At 42.6% G+C, this 22,637-nt stretch overlaps 1 protein-coding gene across 1 annotated transcript; it reads left to right on the top strand.

The window, feature by feature from the left end:
* The first annotated feature begins 8,152 nt into the window (after nucleotides 1-8,152).
* On the top strand, nucleotides 8,153-13,740 carry txn2 (thioredoxin 2). Its single transcript, XM_085352071.1, has 4 exons — nucleotides 8,153-8,209; nucleotides 11,084-11,361; nucleotides 13,263-13,386; nucleotides 13,551-13,740. Exons 2-4 carry the CDS (start codon nucleotides 11,084-11,086, stop codon nucleotides 13,665-13,667), a joined length of 519 nt encoding a protein of 172 aa, XP_085208197.1. The 5' UTR covers nucleotides 8,153-8,209; the 3' UTR covers nucleotides 13,668-13,740.
* Nucleotides 13,741-22,637: the final 8,897 nt, after the last annotated feature.

Raw genomic sequence — 22,637 nt, forward strand, 5'->3', positions numbered from 1 at the left:
AAAATACTATTAGACAAGAGTTGGGCAGATCAAATGCAAACACATGGAGAACAGAGTGTTCCTAGGAGCTGGGTTTAACTGCATAACAGAGTGAGAGGGATGTCTGAAAATCATTGAAATAATCAGTGTAATTCATCAGTTCCTATTTAGACCTCATGTCTCCCACACACAACCTGTTTTCATGGGTACTTGCACCAGCAAGTACCAATAAAAAACAGTTCTGTATCTGTACACTGTAAGAGTGTTAGAGAGGCCAGGGATGTGTGCCTGGACAGTCTCTGTGTCATTTTGACACAGGAAAACCAGCCATTCTCAGTACCTGAACTTGTAGGTAACAAGTCCCTTTTAGGGACTCACATTGCTGTTCTCTTTAGAAGCACTGTAGACATTTTCCACATTAGTACATTCTCAGACATGAAACTGTTCACTGGAGACACAAATGCATGGAGTAGGTTGCTAGTTGAAAGGTGTGAGAAGGGTTTGTTGTTCTCTACAATGATTGTTAAGCAAACCTGTGGTCATTTGTGCCAGCGGGAGAAGAAATTGTCCCGTTACCTCTTTGTGCTAATAGTATAAATATGATAATCAATTATCGATTGATATGTGAAACACCTTTCCAAGGAGTCAAAGCCAAATAGATGAAAGCCAAACGTTATCATTATGAACTGTAAATAAACGATGGACGACATCACCGTGGTTATCATGTTGCCATTTTCCTGTTTTGAAACATCACAAGCAATAGGTGGAGCAATAGTAGAACCACTGCATGCCTTTCCTCTGGAGATGCTTGTGTGTGGTCAGATGAATGAGGCTTGTAGTAAAAATCACTCTGAGTCCTCAGGTTGAGTAGAAACGTACTGTTTAAGTACCAGCCCATTTACTTATACTGCAGAAACTAGGCTCGCCGTAAAGTATACCGTACTTTATTGTCTATTTTAGTGTAAATAGGACCGTAATTCAAAAAGTTAACATCATGATGTATTCAAAAATATTTGAAAGTACTGAGTTAGAACACTTACTCCTCAGGAAAGTGTTTACTGCACTTTTAGATCAAGTGAGAAGTAAGGTCATGTTTTCTATAGACTCCCACAATTTTGGACTTTTTTTGCAGCCAGAGGGGTTGCCCCCTGCTGGCCAGTAGAAATAATGCAGCTTCAAAGCACCTGCTTGCTCTTAGCTTATCCTTTTAGACACTGTTTTACACACTCTATATGATTATAAACACAGAAAACTCTCATCTAAAAAACACAATTTCAGTCTTCAAGCATCAATTAAGGTAGATTATACATATTGCATGCACCCCCTTGTGCAAGTGTGCTTACATTTGTATGTCAGCAGCTCGTTCCACAAAGCAGGAGCATGCACTGTCATACATTATACATATGCACAGTGTGTCCTCACTCGCACAAAGGCCTACACAGAAAACTAAAATTATGTATTCACCAAACCTCCATCCTCTTCCCACACAATCCATCTCTCTCTGTCAGGGCACGGAGGTGATGTAACAGGCCCGTGTAAACAAGCCCAGCGTGGTGAGAGAAAATGAAGAGAGGGAAAAAAACACGGGATTTTGCTGAAGCTTCTGTGTGTGCACCGACCCTCACAAAAAGGCACACACACATATGCGCTGCAGTCTGAGAAATACAGTTGTTGTTCTGAATTTTTAGGTTCCATTGACTCATCAGAGAATCTGTACTTTCCACTTTGGTCTCAGTCTCATCTGCAGCAGATGTAATAAACAAACTTGTTGGGTCTCTTGGAGATGGAAGGCATAGTCATCAAAGCAAGTGGTGACCTTTGTATTCTGAGCTCAACGGTGAACGTCAGCCCATAAACCCACCCAAACTGCTACAAGAGTTGGCTGGAAAAGCTCCCTGTCGCTGCTATTAAAAAAGGGAAGGTGCAAAAGGACAGGAGGGTAATAAGGAAAAGAGAAAAAAAAAGGCAAGCCATGGCAGGTGAGAAACACATCAAACCTTCAAAAACAACTCAGTGGAAATAAATGACAGACAGGGTGTGTGTGTGAGACAGAGAGAGAGGTGTAAGGCACATGGAAAGGGCCAAGGAAATATTAAATAGTGAGAAATAAAAGATAGAACAGGATAATAGTGTGAGGTCAGTGGAACAAAAGCAGCTCACTTTTCACACGTGATTCTTTGCTGCAGAGAACGAAACGCCACGAAACGCCTTTCTGTGTCTGTGAGAAAGCGTGTGTTTATACACAGAGGGGAATGGAAGTGGAGGAGGAGGACGAGGAGGGAGGAAGACAGGTGTGGAGTGTTTGTTTAGGAGAGCTCCTGCCACACCTGCCACGACATTCCTCTTACTCTTTCAGTGGCGCGGCCAACTCACAGAATTGTGGACATACACACTCCAAGAAATTCGAGATACAGCTGGTGCTCAGGGTGTAGCCAAAGGTGTCTGATCTCAATAACACGGTAAACTGAGTATTACAGGGACTCCTTTATGCTCTTTTCCAGCAGAATGGTTTTTTTTAAATTTTCATATATATCTCAAACTGGGCCTTGATGCCGTCTTTTTATCCTCAGTCTGTAACAAGCCTTTTTAAAATTCCTTTACCTTTTAGGCTACTCTCCCTTTGCCAGCTTCCTTCTGATTGCCTGTCTGTTTCAAACAGAAGGTTTAAACCGCAGGCAGGTGGGGCTCCTTGCAGGCATGCTAATTTGATACCCCGACTCTTTTACTGCAGAACTATGTTATTATTAAACATGCAGAATATGGATTTGGCATAGTCTTGCTGAAATAAGCAAGGCCTTCTCTGAAAAGAGACCCGCTGAATGGCAAATGGACTGATTTTTTCACCTTATCCACAAGGAGTCGCCACAGCGCACAGCTCCACATATTTTATTTGGCATATTTTAACATCAGGTACCCTTTTAGAAGTTTGAGTAGAGCTTTCCTACTTATTTGGGATCACTTGTAGCTGATAAGTTTAACTCATAAGAGCCCAGACCCATTTTTACTGCCAGGAAAACTATGGGAAAGTCAATTTTGAAACTTTAACAGAAACTTTCCTCAATGTGTAAAGGGGCGATGACACCTGTGTCACCATGGCTTCTTATCATATGGGGGCAATCGGTTTATTTTTCAGCATAACGCAATAAAGTTGTGATTTTTTTTTAGCAAAGTATCAAAAACTTTATTGAGCATGAGTGATGTATAAGGTGCACTCAAAACACTTGCACACACTTGTGAGGACATACTGCCAGGGGATCAAACTACCAATCAGCTAGCAGACGACCTACCTCCTGAGGCTGGATAGCAGCTCCAAAACCTTCTATATACTCTTCAGTGTTCACGTTGTCTTCACAGAACAGCAAGTTACCCTTGCCAACCGAACGCTCCCTCTCCTCTTTAGCCTGTGGCTGATGGACCGCTCTCAGAATTAAGCCAGTCCATTTGGCTGAACTGGGTCCAGAGTAGGCAGCAGTGTTTCTAGATCTTGCTTATATAATGTATATTAACTTTATTAATCTTGAGAACCCTGTTTCTTTTTTAAAAACTGTAACAGAAATAGGGCTGTCTTTGGGAAAAGTCAAAGAATTTTTTATTAGCGGTCCCTTGGTAATTTGAGGCATTTCTCTGTTGCCACAGACGGATTTAGGATAACTGACAAAAAAAAGAAAAGAAAAAAAAGAGACCAAGGGTACAGACTGTTCCAAAACAGGAGAAAAGGGAAAGAAAAACAAGCATAGAGCGAGGTTAGGAGAGTACCAGTTAGCAAGGATGAGAAGGGGGCAAGGAATTTAAGTCCCAAAGTTATTTTTAAACTAAGGACAGGAACTCTACTGTTGACTCCCCAAACACAGAATCATAGATCGGTATAGGAGCAGAGCTGAGAAAAGAAGACAGGGAGCTTATATACACAAACACATAGACACACACACACACACATATACACACGCTTCATGCATCTGTCAAGTGCGTCATCCCGTATGTGCGTGTACATCCAGGCACATGCATCCTCTAAGCACACGCCTGCCACCGTTTGGCATGCTTTATGGTCTCACAGCCACACTCACACCAGGATGTGTACGCGTCGTCCTGTAAACACGGCGCACTGCTCAGTTTAAAGATACTCGCGCGCTCAAACCTTCGGTGAAAAATGAGAAAGCGTTCGTTTGAACTTCCTTTGGTGCTATATCATTGCTGCATATGTGTATACAGCACATGTACCATGCATCTGATCTAACTGACCATAATTAAGAAGTGGTGGATAGGCAGAGAATCCTAATTACAGGCTGGCGGCGAGAGTGTTTAAAATGTGATGGCTCACCAGCTGTAGAATATGTGACTGTCCACAGAGGATACTCTCTCACACTAACTGAGATAAACAGAAGGTCATCAAGTGGAATAATCTTTGTGGTGCAATCTGCTCAATAACAGGCTTTATACTGTGTGCTTTTCCAGGCTGTTATTATCAAGTAAAGACATTGGGATTTATGGGAAGCGAGCTGGGACAAAACTCACACACAAAGGCGGGAGGGGAGCGTTCTGTGTACGCAAAGGGCACACACCCTGCCATTCATGTGTGCTTTGTCAGGGGGCTGTTATGAAAGCCCGGCTCCATCGGCGGCTGTTGTGTTCCCTCGACTGCTGGCTTGTGCAGATAGGAGAGGGAATAAACAGCCACGAGAAGAGGAGAATGGTCAGGTGCACCGTCACTGGATCCACGGCAGAGTCCACTGAAGGTCACAAGAATATCACTTCCCTCCTGACCTTTAGCTCACTGAGGTCTAACTTAGCACACCCTCCTGGTCTTCCTGAAGTCGAGGAGGGTGTCACAGGAAACTGGGTCACTTTTACCTGTTTGTATCGTAATGATAACACCCATCAACCACCTAAAGCAGGGGTCACGCCCTCCACTCTGGATCCCCCATCCTCACACGTGCATCCTACCACTCACCTCCAAGGTGTCACAGAGAGGAGCCTTGTTCTGGTCGTCTCCTCCTTTCTGCCAGGACCCCCTGAAAAATCCCAGCAATCCCTGCAATTTCCGGTGCAATGTTTATTTGGCAGGAAGAGAGGGCTTGTGGGGAGGGGGGTGAAAAAAGGGCCTCACTCACAAACAGTCTGGGTTGGTTGAGAGTAAACATGTGCAGGCGGGGTGTGTGTGAAACGAGCGGTAAGCGGGACTGAGGCTCATGTGTTCTGGTCCTGACACACAGAGCAACGCTCTGTTTCAGGCCCCAACCGCCTCAGCCTGATCAACATCCCACCCCGGCTACTATGAACAGCACCCTCTGCTGGAGAAATGGATACATGATGTTAAAAGAAAACTTGAGATCAAACAAACTAAGAACCTAAAATGTCTTTTTCTGAATAAGATATATAGGGGAAAAAAAATCCAGATCCATATATGAGCAGAGGCGCTAGCCCAGGGGTGTCAAACATAAGGCCCTGGGGCCAGAATCGGCCCAGCAAAGATTCCAGTTGACAGCTTTGAGAAATGAATAGGAAGGCATCAATTTTGGACTTTTTTACTGTACTCCCCCGTGCCCATTTATTAGAAACCAAAGTAATGAAGTAAATGATAAAGAGTTAAATCACAGAAAAGTTCCTGTTTTTTCCATTGCGTACTATAAATGTCTACTTTTTACAATAAGTCCACAGAGGAAATAAAAAACACACCGTAACTTCCTCTGCAGTTTTATACATTTATTTATCTATGATGATAGATTTCTTTTGTTTACTACAGCACTATTTCGTTATCATATAGAAAAACTGAGACAGTACTTTTGAAACTGCACTTTATGTTTTTCTAAATGTGTACTTCAACATCTTTACAGTGACAGAAAGGGCAGTTTCACATGTTCGGCCCACTTAAGATCAAAGTGGCTTCTTGTTGGGGAGTGCTACGCAGTGATGACGTCATCCATACACACTCCACAGAGGCCTACAGCTACTATACGTATATTAAATTTGATCCTTTGAGGTTTTAACATAAGACTGAGGATGATCTCAACAAATTGAAAATTTATACACATTTACATTCGGTTATACACTCAGAAAGCTCTGCAGGCTGGTAACAGGAACATTTTATTATCAACAGATACATTCATCCTGGGGAAAAATGTGTGTGGGAGACCATCAGGGCCAAGATGGGTATAGATTCCTGGGTGCAGTGGTTTGTAGAAACTTCCTCCCTTTCATCACATCTGTCCTGTTCCAGATGTTCTGTTGACTCACTGAGACATCGTGTCAGAAACATCTGACATGGCATGATATATTTCTGCTTCTCTCTTCTCCTCTTTCTCCTCTTTTGCTGCGTCTTTCCTTTAACCGCAGGCTCCTCTGATGTCTGAAGTGGGGTCACCAGTCTGGCCCGCCAACCTCTGGTTCTCCCACTGGTTGTTGTTGTTGGAGATGGACTGTCCTGATGTGCAGTTTGTCTTTCAGGGCATTCTAAAACTAGAGAAAACATTTATGTTTAAACCCCTGATCTGTGGAGATCTGAGTGCACTTCAGGCTCAATGGCATCCAGTTGTGTGGTTCTGGACTGAACCTCTGAGCACATCGCTGTTTGCACATGGTTTCCTGGCGTATGTTTGACACCTGCAACTGGCTACCTGAAGCTTCAGGGGTGTGTGTGTTTGCAGGCAACACGGCTCCAGAGCTGCAGAATAAAGAGTGGAGCAGTTTGTGCAGGGCTAGGCTGGCTAAGAGCCCAGGCGGTTGATGTTGCAAAACAGCGCTGGAGATCCGAGAGCTGAAGACAGTCCTGCTTTCCTGTCAGTGCTTTTGTTCAAACAGGCCCGTAGACAGATCTGTCTACATCCTTGATCTGTCTACATCCTTGATCAGATCAGGAAAACCCTCCACTGAAAGAAAAAAAGGTGTCCACCTGGAGGAAGTGTGGCTTTTGATGTGATAAAATGTGAAAAATAAAGGAAGGTGAAGCATGGACGTGTCTGCTATATAAAACTACAGGAATGATGATGCTTCTTAGCAGACATGGCTCACAGGAGCAAAGCTTCTCCACAGAGGTTTTAATCTAAAACTATATTTTTCTGCTCATTGTCTCATTGTGTGGACATTTTGGGAAGCCTTGGAGAGACTTAGAGTCAGGTCTGTGTAAATAAGCCACTGGAAGCTGACTGTGTACTTAGCTTAGGAGAGTGATTAGAAACAAGGGAAACCATTTGCCCATGTCTGACAGACTTCATCCAACAACACCACCGTGGTGCAATGGTTTGTACTGATGTCTCACAGCAAGGTGGTCTTTTTTATATGGAGTCTGCATATTCGCCCCCGGCTTGCATGGGTTCTCACTGGGTACTCTAGCTTCTTCCCACAGTCCAAAGACATGCATGGATGAGGTTGGTTGGCAACTCTTGAATGTTGGTAGGGGGTGAATGGTTATCTGCCTCTCTGTGTTAGCTCTGCAATAGTGCAATAGTGAAAGAAGATGGCTGGACAATGCACTCTACCTGCGGTGTCAGACCAGTGTAGAGTCAAATCTTGCACAATATGCAAAATCCATTGTGCTGCAAGTCATTAGAAATGGACTGCTCAATTTGAGCTCCGCCAGAAATATGAATCAATCTGTGCTTCTTACAGCATTCTTACTGACAAGTACATAAAGTTTAAGGTAAGGTGTTTTTAAAGTAGTCATGTCTGTCTTTGAGTTCCAGCAGCAGCATTTATTTTTAAGCTCAGTAATAGAATAGCATTTTATTTTCATTGTACCTTTACGTAAATACATACAATACATAAAAAATAAATAGCAAATTTATTTTATTTTTAGTGTATTTTATTTTTTCATAGACAGGCTGTTTCTCTGTTTAGTAAATGGATGGTTAATTAAACATCTTACACAAACATCATACAAACTTTGTTACTGGAAATTACAAGTTACACTTGCTAATCTTTACTAATGAATTTTCTTCATATTATTATTCATATTAATATGAATATTAATATTAATGATGCTTCTAATTATATTTTAACATAGACCTACTATAAACTACAACTAAAACTAGCTGTCAGGTTAATATATAGTAGATAAAAGTATGCTACGCTGATAATCCGACCCTGTGCTTCCCAACCTGGCCAGCCGGTGGCGCCACTCACTGATCTGTGTCGTCTGAAAAGCCGCACGTTCCCTTTTTTTCTGCGGCACCAAAACGGAAGTACTTCATTGGTCCGCGAGGCCAAGATCAAGAATAGCGCCGACAGAAGAAGCGAGGTAAGCTGTGAAAATGCGGGCGCGTGTTTTAATGTGTGTGACATTTGAGAACGTGTTATTCTCAAAGTGTCCGGTTTCGGTGTTCGCGTGCTGCTTTACGCGAGGAGGCAGCGGCGGGGGAAGGTTTAGGAGGAAGAGGAGGAGAAGTAGGAGGAGAAGGACGAAGAGGGCAAACTCATGCGTAACGTAGATTAATGGAGCACGCGAGCTGCCGGTAGAAAAGCGTCAAACACAAGATGTCAGGCCGAGAAAACCCCTCAGAGAGCTGGAGGGGAGTGAGCCGTTCTCAGTGGGGAAATGCTGAATACTTAAAGCTCTTTAGCCATCGTGGGATTAAGAAAGTGTTTCTCAACAAGGCAACGTGGCTGAGTGTGTTCTGCCAATAAACTCGTTTGTTCACGTCACTCGTTATATGACGCTCACGAGCCCTAATCACGTTAATTAGCGCTGATTCTTCATTAAACAGCTCGTGCTCGAGAGCTTAAACCGTGTGAGACTAGAAGTTTTTCACTAAGTGATTCAAAACAATGTCAGCTGTGAGTGTATTATAGAGGATACTCGAAGTGATTATTTCTCCCGCACACAGCACGTTGCAGGTTTTTTCTGCAAAAAAGGAGAAAAGATGTCATAATCATCTAAACCAGGGGTAGGGAACCCCCAGGCTTCAAGGGCCGGTGTCCTGCAGGTTTTAGATGTGTCCTTGATCCATCACAGCTGATTTAAATGGCTAAATTACCTCCTCAACATGTCTTGAAGTTCTCCAGAGGCCTGGTAATGAACTAATCATTTGATTAATTTGTGTTGACCCAAGGTGAGATCTAAAACCTACAGGACATCGGCTCTCGAGGCTTGGAGTTCCCTACCCCTGATCTAAACCCAAGTGGACCTCAGCGCTTGTTCTTGGGCCAGCAGCTGAGATCCTGATATTTAATTAAATAATACTGAATCTAAAATCCTCCAGAAAGTAGCATTACAGAAGTTCTAACTACTGATTTTTTTTAAAAAATATAATTTTCCTTAAAAGCAGTCCAAATGATTATTCTATTTTATTCTACTGTATATAGTATATTATTTTATTCTATTCTGTACAGCTGTGTACTGTATTTATTCTTATTGTATTCTAATTTTTGCGTCATAACTTTTGCACTGTCCACTTCCTGCTGTGACAAAACAAATTTCCCACGTGTGGGACTAATAAAGGTTATCTTATCTTATCTTATCTTATTCCTTGAACTTTTTTCTCCAACTTGCCTGACAGATGTGTCAGGTGTGTACGAATACAAATCAGTCCAGTATTTGTTGCCTCCTATCCCATCTATCCAGACAGCTCCTTTGCTTAAACCACACGGACCATTTCCAGTAGTTCCAGTTTTTGAAATGAGCAATTTGCTGACATAAGAAAATATCCATTACCTGGTTTAGCTAATTTATTTTTTTTACTTATGTGTTAAAAGCAAACCTATTGTGCTTTTTCTGAATTTGTTGGCGAATGCTTATATTTAACATGGCCAAAGTTACAAATAAAAAGGTCTGTGCATATACAGGTAATCCCCCTGGGAGCCAAAACCTCAGTTCAAACAGCATTGATGACAATATGATGTCAAAGAAAGCAGGTCATATCACCATTCTCATGTAGAGGTGTGTGTGTGTGTGTGTGTGTGGTGGGGGGGTTAATACAACATTGTATTGTGATATTTTGTGTTGCATTATTGCACTGATACAGGAACAGCAAGTATTGATAAATGAATTAAAAAATTAAAATACTATGAACAAGAAGGCTCACGTCATGAGATGAGCCGAGCAAACTTGCATTAAATCAGCCCAACTGATAAACCATCAAACGCTGGTTGCACTTAGCTTTACAAAGATGCCTCCTAATGCAGAGCAAGCTAATGGCTCAGTCACACGAACAAAAATAGGACAGCAACCTCCTTACATCTACACGGGTGACTTTCTGGTGATTGTATTGAATTTTTTCATGTACTACAACTTGGTGGTGATTAAATGGTTACCACACAACCACTTTTGATCAGAAGTTGATTGCGCAGGTCACCTGATGGGACGTAACCTTTCTGCAAACAGTTGCAGTCTGATTTGGACTGAGTGCAGTCACTTTGAGAGAGATTGTTGAAGTTTAGGGGATAACTGTTGTCTAACATATAAATACAGACAGACTGCCAACATGTTGCAATCAGTGTGAATGAGTCTTTGTCAGCTAGCAGGGTACACCCTGGACATGTCGCCAGTCTGTCGCAGGCCTAACAAATAGACACAACCATTCACACTCACATTCACACATAAATATGATTTATTTGTTTTTTATTACACTTTATCCATGCCCCACCTGCACCATGTGCACTGATTAGGTGCCCCAGCAGGAACACCACAGCATAGTATGAGAACCACTGGCTTAAAGGAAGAGGAGCTTAAATACCTTGTTTCAGGTACTGGATAAACTGGGAGTATCACTATTTCGACAGTTTATACCAAGTGCAGCATAAGGGGGGAAAAAAGGATCTTAAGCCTATTTTTAAAAAAAAAAAATGTTATTTAGAATAGTAAATTATGCAAAACTACTTTTGTACAAGTCAAGAATGAAATTATGGAGCTGGAAATAAACATTGTGGGTGTCACCATGTAATTCATATATCTCTAACTTTAGTCCTGACAAGTAACTGGTGCCAGTTTGTAAAGCTCAGGCAGGGTTTAAGAGTGGATTCATTATGTTTACTTTTAAACATATGGGACCTATAGCGGTTTTGGATACATTTCTTCTTATTATTTTTTAATCTTATAATCAGAAGTATCTGAAATGCAATACTAATATTAGAATAAGTAACACTTATCTTCTGTATCTTTGCCTGTTGTGCAAAGATGGCTCACAGGCTCGTGCTACGAAGACTCTGGACACTGTCTGTGAACGATATCCGCTGCCTCCCCACATCCACTGCCTCCGTTGCTTCCTCTTGTTATTCCACATCCCTTCAGTCCAGTACAACCCGGGTCTCCTTCCTCTCCCCGTCACGAAGTCTGCCTCGCGCCCTGCCTCACACCTCCCGCCGAGAAGTCTCCTTCAATGTGCAGGACAGCGAGGACTTTACAGAGAGGGTCATCAACAGCGAACTGCCCGTGCTAGTGGACTTTCATGCACAGTGAGTACCTCAGGGAGCCCAAGGAGAGTGACTGTATGGACGTATTAAATAAAACTAGGGATAATATAAATGGATGAAAAACAGTCCCACCCTGGTCACCTTGGTGCTAAAGCTCTTTGCAGTTATGCAGATACAGATTTGCTTTGCAAATGTAGATAATATTCAGTTCAGTCAAAATATCTGCTGACGCTTGGCTGCGTTTGTACACGCTTTCCTTGGAAAAGACCTTGTTCCACAGCTGCCCCGCCTCTTTAAAACACTGCAAGTGTTACATACAGCATGTGCTGTTAAAAATATATACATGTACAGTGGTGACTTAAACTCTCAAGTCCTGTAAGCTTACACGACAGCTGCTCAAAAGTCCACAGTAGACAGAGCATGTCTCACAGATAGGAGTGCATCTTCACAGCTGTTAGGTTGTTTGTCATTAATACAGCCCACAGGCCTTGTTCACACAAGACATTTTTACTAAATACTAGCTCTCTTTCACAGCGGTTACTGAAATAACACTGGGGACTTTTTTTCTGCCCTACTTTTCCTTTCCCTTGTAATACGATGCTGTGCAAAGGTTTTGAGTCTCCCTTCATTTCTTTGCATGTTGTTAGGAAAGTGCAAAATGGATGCAGTGCTTTATTGAAACATGCAAATATATATGAAAATACACTATGTGAAACAAAAATGGAGTCAGTATTTGGTATAGCCACCTTTTTATTCTTCAACACAGTCATCTCAAAGCTTTTCTTTGGGGGGGGGGGGGGCTTGTCCAGTTATAATGATGTCAGGGAAGTACACGATGCATTATTACTCATATTTTATAATCTTTAAAAGGCTGTTAGCTCGGGCTCTGCTGTGTTATTGGTACTTTTTGATTGCATCAGGGTTTTCATGGTCCTAATAACTCTTGGAAGTAGTATCGTCGGTCCTTTGTTTTTGTTTATTGGCTCCAACTACTGTGCAGTTAGTAGTTGTGAGCATAAGAGGACCTCGACGTAAATGTGCGGTGACTGGTCCAGATGTAAGTGTATGTACGTGAACTCTGATCTTTAGCCTTAAAATGGAACAAAACACTTAGAAGTGCACAAACAGTGAAGTCTGCAGCCAGAACTAGAACAACAGAGTTACAGAAATTGCTGCAGTAAGGATGCATCGTATAGCATCAGATTTCTGTTAAAGTCACTGAAATGACAGATCCTTCATCCTGGCTGCAGTCACACTGTACCGTACCCACACAGGAGAAATACCTGCCAATCAGAAAAATGTCTGTGACATGTTTTTTGGTTTATGTAGTACATAGAACTTCTACATGGTATAAATTAATCTTATACTTTATTGATTTCTGTTTTATTTTTATTACTTTCTAATATATGTCTGATTCACTTTTTCCTTTCTGACCCTTGTGCTGCTGTAACAAGAAGGATTAATACAGTCTAGTGCTGTCTATCAAATCAACAATCCTTCAGTAGAAAGGTCTGTTAAAACAAACTGCAGACCTCATTTAGTTTCTAGGTCATCAGATGGTAGATGTGAGGATGGCACAGTTTTGTTTTCTACCTCAGAATTTCAGAGTTTTTATTTATTAATGCTGGGAAAGTGTAACTGTGTGTAAGCATTGGCCCATTTTCATCAGGTTTCCCAGCATGCCATTACAGTGAGCCAGCATGCAATATACCAAGTCCTTAAACCGGCTCCTTTTACAAGCTTTTATGTGCATTTCTTGCCCTGTGCTTCTCCTAGTATTCAAAGTCTAACTACGCCCTTGCACTGAAAGATGTTAATTGGTGTTAACGACATCTGTGCTTTTAATTCTCTGACTAGTTTAATGTGTGCTGTGGGAGAGAGCTCTATTGTTTTGTTTAAAATAAGTTAATACTGTTTGTCTCCTTTTGTTTTGTGTTTTTTAGGTGGTGTGGTCCCTGTAAGATCCTCGGACCAAGGTTGGAGAAAGCTGTTGCAAAACAGAAAGGTCGCGTTGCCATGGCAAAAGTTGACATAGATGACCACACAGATTTGGCCATTGAATATGGGGTGAGACCTAGTTTAAGTATATCTTTATGGCACTCCTGTCCTCCTGTTTGGTTAATTTCTGCTGTGCTTGGATGTAGAATTCTATCATCATATTTATATGATGTTTTATTAAGTCAAAGTGTCACTAGTTCTGTCTTACAATGCGCCGCCTTGTCTGCCCTCAGGTCTCTGCTGTTCCCACAGTCATCGCCATGCGGGGAGGTGACGTCGTCGATCACTTTGTGGGGATCAAAGATGATGATGAGCTGGACTCATTTGTCAGCAAAGTCATTGGACAATGAAATCCACCTGTCCTCACCCAGCCATACCCCCACCATCGTCATTCTCATGCTGTTCTCTCTGATTCTGGCACGGCCGGCGAGCCCTGGGCTGCCATTTTGAGCCTGTTTAGCAATCACTATTAAGTAAACAAAACCTAACCACAATTACAGCTGGCAGACTCTCAAATGCTCACACCTATCCCTTGACATGTTGCTTTAGCTGTGCATTGTCTCTTCGGGCTCTCTCTCTGTCTCCCGCTTGTGTTTTTTGTTACTAGTCAAGCGATGGGTGTGTGCTCCATTTTGCAGCAGTTCCACGTTCTTTCATAATGTGACTACTCTCGCTAAGCTGGTGTGTAACAGTTTTCTGTAAAAACTCTTAAGTTTGGATGGAAAATAAATGTGCTCTACTGCACTCATTGTGTACAATGTTGGATGAACATTTATAGTTTTCGCGGTGCAGGGAATTTAACTTGCAACCTGACAATACTGAATGAGGTTGGTGACAGTGTTACATGTAGATCCTGCTCGTGTCCACACGAGGGCAACGTTTCTCTAACATCACAGAGTCGCACACAGTCATTTTACACCGTTATGCCTAATACTGTGAGAAAGGAAGGCGCACGTGTTTCTCTCCTGTTCCTGACTGTAAAACTGAAGTCGAGCGGGAATTGCGATGAAGATTTTTAGTTTATTACTAAAATGAACTCTGTGTACCAGAAACATGACCAAGTGAAGTAATAAAGGAGTAAAAAGATGTTGTGTATACGGATTGTTTGTGGTTGTGTGTGGGGTTGAGATGGAGACAAAGGCTTGGAGCTGTGCTGTCCCTAATGACACTGATGCAATACCATAGTTTCCCTCCCTCAGCTGGTTTTACAGCACCCGGGGGATGCAGTTATAAGCTCCAGATGGATATTTGTGTTGTTTTTACTTAAAGGGGATTAAGCTTTCCTTACCTAATGGATGAAGTTAAAGTAGCTCTGGATCTCCTTACTTCGCCTATCTGGGAACCTTGGGGTCAGTTTTCAAAAAGACACATCCTTTAAACTCTGAAGTCCGAGTCATCATCAGTGTCTGTGTCAGAATCTTCTCCCCCACAAGTCTCCAAAGACTTGGCACTTAAGGGACCAGAAATTAATAATTATGACATGAATCAAAAACATGAAACATCCGGGTTTCATCTCCAGGAGGTGACACAACCTGAGCCACGGGGAGTCGCAGGCTACTGTTAACCTAGCAACACTCTCAACCCCAGATAAATAGGAAGGTTTCTTCAGGAGGGGTATCGCTATAAAAATCTGTGCCAAATCAGAAACGTGGACATGTCCGTCTGCTGTGGAAATAAGGAACCAGTCAAATGTACCTTCTTCTCTAAAGATGGTGATGCTAAAGTGACGAAGGGCCGGAGTGCTGGAAACATCAGTTTCCATGTTGTAGACAGAAGTGGAGCCTCGCTGTGTGGGAGCTGATTTTTAACATTTGTGTTGTTTTTGACCCAGTGCCTGTTTTCAATTTATGTTTCTTGTTTTAAAATAATTACACGGTGCTGGAATATATTCCCAACTGGAACATTATATTTCCTCATTGCCAGGTTGCTCCAAAGGCTTCCCAAAAAACCTACAGTTGATCCAAAACAACGCAGCAAGAGGTGCTAATGAGTATTAACACGAGAGACCACATATCTATACTCGACTCGCAGTCTTTACACTTCATCATGTACCTATAGGATGTAGCTTTGTTAGTGCCATAGTTCTAGAATAGAATGGGAGGGATGGCTTAGCTTAAAGGTTGGGATCAAGAGATGGACCCCCTCTCTGATTTCAGGATTAGTCTTAAAAGTTAGTTGTTGTTTTTTTTTGGATAAACACATGTTTTGGGCTGGATCAGGAGATTCTGCTGGGGGACCTGGTATCACGTACTGAGCACCTCTCCTCGCTTTCATTCCCTTTGCATTTATATGACATCATTAAAAGCCATTATTCTTTTATTTTCTGTCCTCTCTTTCTCTCCCTTCCTTTCTGTATCCCCAGACATCCATGTTCCTGATCTGTGGATACGGATCCCACTAACCTGTGCCCTCAGGAAGTTAGGAGGATGTTGGATTGTTGGGAATTCTCTAATGTTACAGGGTCTTAAATTACTATATAAAGGACTGTTGTTGTGAGCTGGAGGATTTTCAGTTGTATTATGCCAGCGTCATCCCCCCAAATCTCCCTGTGCCTTCTGTCTGAACATGCAGGTGTTACTCATGTTGTTACAATCCAGTCTTTACCGAAATGCCTACCTACACACCACCCTCTACTTAAATTACCCCCCTTCTGTCACCCCCTCAAATCAACAGTGTCTGCCTCCTCGTCTGTGTCTCTAATTTTCACCTTTGCATGTTTTCATTCTTGCACCTGGGCCAGAGTACCGTACCGTGCCCAGCCACCTTTCCCTCCTCTGTCGCGGTTGAGATGTTCTCGACATGTGCTGCGACCTGGCAGATGGACTCTGACCCTCGAGCCTGTCACATTCGTGCTGTTCATAAACTATCTACCTCTCTCCAGTCCGAATGAGTGTGAGTTCAGCCTTTGCTTGCTTGTAAGTTGCTATGGTGACAGCAAAGAAAGTAATAAATAGCTGTTTTATCACTGGATGTGGTTAATGATTAACAGCAGAGTAGTAAGATTGGGCTTGCTTTTATTTATTTCTTTATTTACGTAGCACTGCACCTCACAGTGACGAGGGATAGAAAGTAAAATGTTACTTTCTGTACTCATATAAACACTTTTAATGTGAGGGGCCTGCCCAATAAAGACTGGAGTGCAAGAGTGAGGCAAGTCTGTATCACTAATGAACCATTCAAAGAATTGAGTGCTTCGTGGTAAAGCAGACAGGAGATGACCTGCCCTGCCTAGAAAGACCCTTCTCTCATCATCGTCTCTATCTCTCGTAATTTTCTCAGCAGAAAACATGCCCAGCCCTGGCCGCTTGCTTTCCCATCCTGGCGTGTCATTACAGAGAGCCCACAGCTGACAGAATCATAGTGACGGCCTTCAGAACTGCTCATTAAAGTCACATCATTTGTCATCTGCACTTTCAGCGGGTCCTGGTTTGGATTAGGTCATTGCAAATGAAGCCCAAGGATGTGCTCACTGATAGTTACTCAGTAGCAGCCAGATCAGAGATCAAGTGATTTTTTTTTTTGTATTATTTAAAAAGGAGGGGGAGGAGGAGGGGGAGGAATTCCACTGGCATTATGTAAGCAGGTGTGCGTAAAGCTAAACGCCCAGATGTACAAACACAATTGTTGTAAGCTGGATGAAAGACATTCCTGCATAGTTTTTGAGATGTCTGTGAATGTTCTACCATTTCAGCCGCTTTTGTCCCCTTCTGCCTCAGATAATCAGCAACCGGGCCACATGACTTCCTATGCAGTTCCTATACTTTCAGACTGAGGAAAAGAGGTGACTGAAGAGATGACGACAGCCACCAGAGGTTAAAGACCAACATGTAACCCTACACGTCTTCCGCGAAAAACAATAGACCACACCTCCACCCTCTCTCTCTTTCGCTCTCTCTCCCACTCTCTCTCACACTCACTCAACCACCTCTTGTGACCATATAAGGCAAAAAAAGTCAGGGGAAGCCAGCGGCGGCTGCTGCTGAGTAAACGGCAAGAGGCAGAGTTGCCAGAATTCTTGCAGTGAGTCTGTCCCACTTTAGAGCCCCAAACTGCTAATGTTCGCTCTCTGTTTGTTCGAAATGGCATCGCTTGTCTCTGAGCCAAACGCTTTTGCCCTGTGTGTGCATTTGGGTGAGGTGCTTATGGGAGAAAGAGCCGATCTGGCACAGGCCTGAGAATTCTGTGTTTATAGTAAATACATATCTGTATTTATATTTTAAACACACACCCTCTCCACCTTGTTAGAGCTGCGCTCTGTTCCAGACAAAGCAGCCACTGTTGCTGTTTCTCTCACTCCCATCAGTGCAATACCTTATGGACTTAGCATGTATTAGGGATGCTGTCTTATCAGCAACGCAACAAAGGGGGAGAGAGACGGACAAAGGAAGACGAGCTGTGCCTGTTTTCCCTTTTACTCCACATTCCCTAGTTTTGTGAGTCAACATGTGTCTTATCACTCCTTCCTGTGTACTGATTGCTAAGGAAAAAGGAGGATGGCGGAGCTGGAACCCAGGGTGAGACTAAAGACAGAATAAATAGCCACTGGACACACCGGTGCTTATTATTGCATTATCATAAAAGCTGAGGAAGCTCTTAATTATTCTTTGCGGTTCGTGCTATTCAAATACACACAAACAAACACTTTGTTTAACTATGTCAAGAGGTTGTGTTAACTGAAGCATGCTGGGTACATAGTCTCGGCAGACAGGGAGATGGTGATGAACAAACCGCATGCGCTGTAATAAGTGTTGTTGACCGGTTAGAGCTAGAGGATGTGGCTCAGACAGTAGCAATAAAGTGGCCCTATTAGAGGTTTCCCGATTTTCTGTCATATATGTGCTGTTAAAATGGCAGAAGCTCCTCATAAAAATAGCCAATGAGTTCAATGTACGTGCAAGTAATCCCAGTGATTGCATGAGCGCTGAAGCCCCTCCCACCTGTTGTTCAGACCTTTTGTTTGCAAGCTGCAGCAAATAGGGAGAAAGTCGGCCTTAAAGGGAGGGTGAAGGAGACGCAAACAGCTTGTTTCAAGACATACGAAAAAAGACATCCTTTACCTCGCCGCACCCCCAACCAGTTGCCGCAGATGGCTGCCATTCCCTGAGCCTGGCTGTTGCCGGAGGCTTCTTCCTGCTAAAAGGGAGTTTTGTCACCAAATACTTGCTCGCTGATTGTTGGGGTTTTCTCTGTTTTATTTTAGGGTCTTTACATTACAATAATACAGAAGCGGGAGTTATTGTGATTTGGTGCTATATAAATAAAACTGAGGGCCTGTGTCAACAGCCAGGATAAGTTGATAAGGATTATTTCGAACTGTGATTCTAGTACACTTCAGGAGTGAAAGAGTGGAGTAGGAAATGAGTACAAGAGGTAAATTTGTTTGCTCTATTATTTGACCTACATCTGAGCTTTTGCATGTACAGACATGTAGGCCCGTGTGTTGCTTGAGGGCACAGACACACACACAAATTCACGCAAGCGGTTACACTCCAAGAGTGGTCAGTGAGTTAACAGAGCACCCTTTTTAACGTGCCGTCACTGAATGAGTTCCTTTCTTTCTGACTGGATGATATAATGGCCTTACACACCCTGAATTACAGACACACCCTGCTGCTGCTATTACAACCAACTGAAGGGGGGGAGAAAGAGAGAATGAGCGAGAGAAAGGGAAGAGGGAGGGAGGGAGATGGTGAGGTCAGAGTTGTCCATATTTGGTAATTCTGCTATGTTTTAATCCCACATTTATTTTGCTTCCCACTTCTGTTTGCTTCTCTTTTTCCCCTTTAGATCCAAGATTCTTATCATATGAGAAGCTGTTGTCATATTACAAAATGTGCTTTGAGCTCAGATCTGTTTGTATGTCAGAAGCCTGATTCTCTTGCTTATTCCCCTGTTGTCTTCGCCTCTGCCCCTCTCCTCTTTTGGCATCTGGTCCCTCTCAAGTAACACGTGACCTTTGACCTCTTAGCTGAAAATTCAGATATTTCCCGTCCATCCTAGTAAAGTAGGGATGTGGGGGCTTATTGATTTTTCCATGCAGACACGCTGAATCGTCAGCATTTTGCTCTCCATACATGCGATACCCAGCTGCTAAAACATATAGGAAAACAAACAGACACATTCCACTCATAGTGACACGCAGCGAACATAAATCACACATTGTACTGAAAATGCCATTTTCCTGTGTTTGTCAGCAGATTCCTGTCATGCCTTAGGCCCTGCTGCAATATAAGGCAACTTCTAGGGATAAATGAGCATAATAGTTTGCCTTGTGCAGCGAATGTGTAGTTCAAGTATACCTGTGCTGAAATATATATATAGATATGTGTTATTTCTCTTCAGAATGCCATCATCTGTTTTGTGTTGCCATCTCTTATCAGGGATTACTTCCAAACAGGAAAAACAGAAAGACTTGTCTTAGTAGAAAAACTTGCTTTAAATCAAAAGTGTGCAGTTCGGGTTATAATCCACAGCTCTGACACTTTAACCTCAAGCACTTCGTCATAAATAAGGATCTGTTGTGCTGATTTAGTGGCTTTGGATGAATCACGGTTCAAAATAATCCTTATCTACTTTATACTGGGCAAGGGAGAACCATGGAAAAAACTAAAAACTCTTCAAGGATCAAAAGTAAAGCTTGAAAAGACAGACGGTGGCTGCAGTGACACTTTTCAGTGTTTTTGAAACTCGGTTTCACTTCAGCTATTTGTATGTAATAACTTCGCTCTTCTCCGCGGTTAGTTGACAGAGCAACAACAGCACATAGAGTGGCCCACAGACCGGTTGTACCACATACTTTGTACACTGCCTCCATCTGACAACGGAGCTCGCTGCAGGCAGACGGGCAGTGCCCGGTCACTACCGCTGAAATGACCATATCAGAGTTATCCGCTCTTATCAAGCTTATTATAATTAAGTGAAACTAAACTTAAAAAATAATCTTCTGAAAAATATTAAAACTATCCATGCATCTATATTCTACTTATTCAGGGTCACGAGGAGCTGGAGCCTATCCCAGCTGTAATTAGAGTGAGAGGCAGGGTCCATCCTGGGCAGATCGCCAGTCTGTTGCAAGATTAACACAGAGACACGGGTAACCATTCACACTAATTAACCTAACCTCACCAACTGCATGTCTTTGGACTGTGGGAGGAAGCCAGAGTACCGACGCAGAGGTGGGAAGAATATGGCATACAGAAAGTCCTCGGCCTGTGAGGCAACAGTGCTAACCACTGCACCACTGTGTTGCTCATTAAACCTAAATTAAATAATTTTATGAAATTTTGGAAAATAAATCTATCTATCTATCTATCTATCTATCTATCTATCTATCTATCTATCTATCTATCTATCTATCTATCTATCTATCTATCTATCTATCTATCTATCTATCTATCTATCTATCTATCCATCCTAATCCAATCCAATCCTATGGAACATTTTCAAACAATAAAAACTAAACTGAAAGAAGAAACTAAACTGAAACTAAACTAAATTAAATAAAAGTCTTTTGAAAACGGGAAACTATAATAACTCTGGCTCTCACTGACATCATACAGAGTCAATAAAAAAGAGCCTGAAACCTGCATTACTGGAAGCTTTGGTCATTTTGAGCATCCACCAATGCAGCAGCATATACTGACAGCCAAAGCATAATAGTCAGGGTCCACAAACGATGGGTGATAAATTCAAGTGAAAACACAAACCCTTAAAGCAGACAGTGAAGACATCCAATGGCATTTTTATGGGGACACAGAGAAAGTGAAAAAACATTTATTTTCCACTGCTAACGTCTCCCTGCTGGTTGTGGCATGTGCGTTGGCCCTGTGCCTTCAGGGCCCGTTCAGCAAACCGGACCCAAATCACCCGATTTGAAACCCAGAGGGCTGCTTGAAGTAAACAGGTTCATATTGTACTTTCCATTCTCCGGCGTAGACTTTGGCATCGGTAACACAGGACTTTCATCTCGACATCATTCACCCTTTCCTACCACATTCCTGCTTTCCTGTTCTCCATTCCCTCATTCTCTCTTTATCCTTCATTTCTTTCCACAAGGCAACGTTGACGTTAGTTTTAACAGCCAAGTGAAAACTAATGTCAACATGTATTTCTCTCCTTTCACACTAATTAGATCATCACCTGCGACGGTTCCCATGCAGTGTTAACACGTCTGATCATGAAGCTCGTCTCACTTGTTGGGCGAGTGAAAAGTCACATAACTGTTTTGAATTTTATCTTACACCGTGTTTGTTCTTCAGATCTAATCTCATATCTGACAGGTGGATGGATGCATTTCAATAAACTCACTGGAGAAAAAAAACTGGAGATCTGTTGGGACTGGCCATGGTGCCAGGTGCAGGAGGAAGTTTTAAAAGAGTAATTGCATTTTAAATTACGCAATTTAGTTAAATGCATCACAAAAATAAATCCACAACACCTGGTTTCTCGCATCTAAGAGCTTGGGAAAGTGTGGATAAAGTTTTTATATTTAAAAAATCCCTCTGGTGGAAGCAGGAGCCAATAGGCTGAAATTGCTTGTATGTAATGGTGACAGGATGACTGAGTTTTTAAAAATTGGTTAACAGTGAAAAATTCAAGGCCCTCTGCAACCATGCTGCCAAAGTCGGGGTCAGCTGCACACTGGTCTTCCTGACCTCCTTTTAGAGTGGAGACAGCCTATTTACAGAGAGGAGTGCTTCACAATATTAATACATCTTATGTGTTTAAGCAGACAGAGGTGGGTGTAGAGTTTCAAGAAACCGCTGCCTGAGTTTTTGTTACACCTTAAAAAAGAAAGAGACAGACAGATTAGTAATATGAGTAGCACGCAAGCCTGCATGTGCATGATTTGTCTGCTATCTGACAGCAGAAACGAAATCAAACATCTGGAGCCATCCGTACTAGTTGTTTAGCACGGCGCTCAGGGCAGACTAGACCTCGCTGACACACGAGGGGAGATCCTGAGTGATGCAGTTCATCCTGAGAGTGACTGGTACTTATATGGTCATAAAAATCCTTAGCATGCACATACCTCTCTCATTAAACACAGCTTTATCGGTAACCTCTCTAGTCTCTCCTCCCTCCTCTCAACGCTTTCAAGTTCAGTTTTTTGTTCTTTGTCCCGCCTATTCGCTGTCACCCCTCCGCCCTGTGCTGCCTTTAGAAGAAGCCGATTGGACAAAAGTGTCGAGGATTAACAAAGGACGGCGGCCATTGGCCAGGGGGCGGATATGTGACAGCTGGGTCCCGCCTCATCCTGAACCCCACCCCAGGCTCCGGCGGGCCGTTCGCTGACTAAAATTACGCAAACCAGAGACCAG

This window comes from Diplotaxodon limnothrissa, linkage group LG4 (genome assembly GCF_057381915.1).
Source record: "Diplotaxodon limnothrissa isolate DT_005_m linkage group LG4, D_limnothrissa_male_GT1.1, whole genome shotgun sequence".
In the NCBI taxonomy this organism is placed as follows: Eukaryota; Metazoa; Chordata; class Actinopteri; order Cichliformes; family Cichlidae; genus Diplotaxodon; species Diplotaxodon limnothrissa.

What these genes read in the sequence shown, in the direction of transcription:
- txn2 (XM_085352071.1), top strand. Translation starts at nt 11,084, where the DNA reads ATGGCTCACAGGCTCGTGCTACGAAGACTCTGGACACTGTCTGTGAAC. An exon ending in CTAGTGGACTTTCATGCACA is followed by an intron (nt 11,362 to 13,262) that starts GTGAGTACCTCA and finishes TGTGTTTTTTAG; the next exon opens with GTGGTGTGGTCCCTGTAAGA. An exon ending in ATTTGGCCATTGAATATGGG is followed by an intron (nt 13,387 to 13,550) that starts GTGAGACCTAGT and finishes GTCTGCCCTCAG; the next exon opens with GTCTCTGCTGTTCCCACAGT.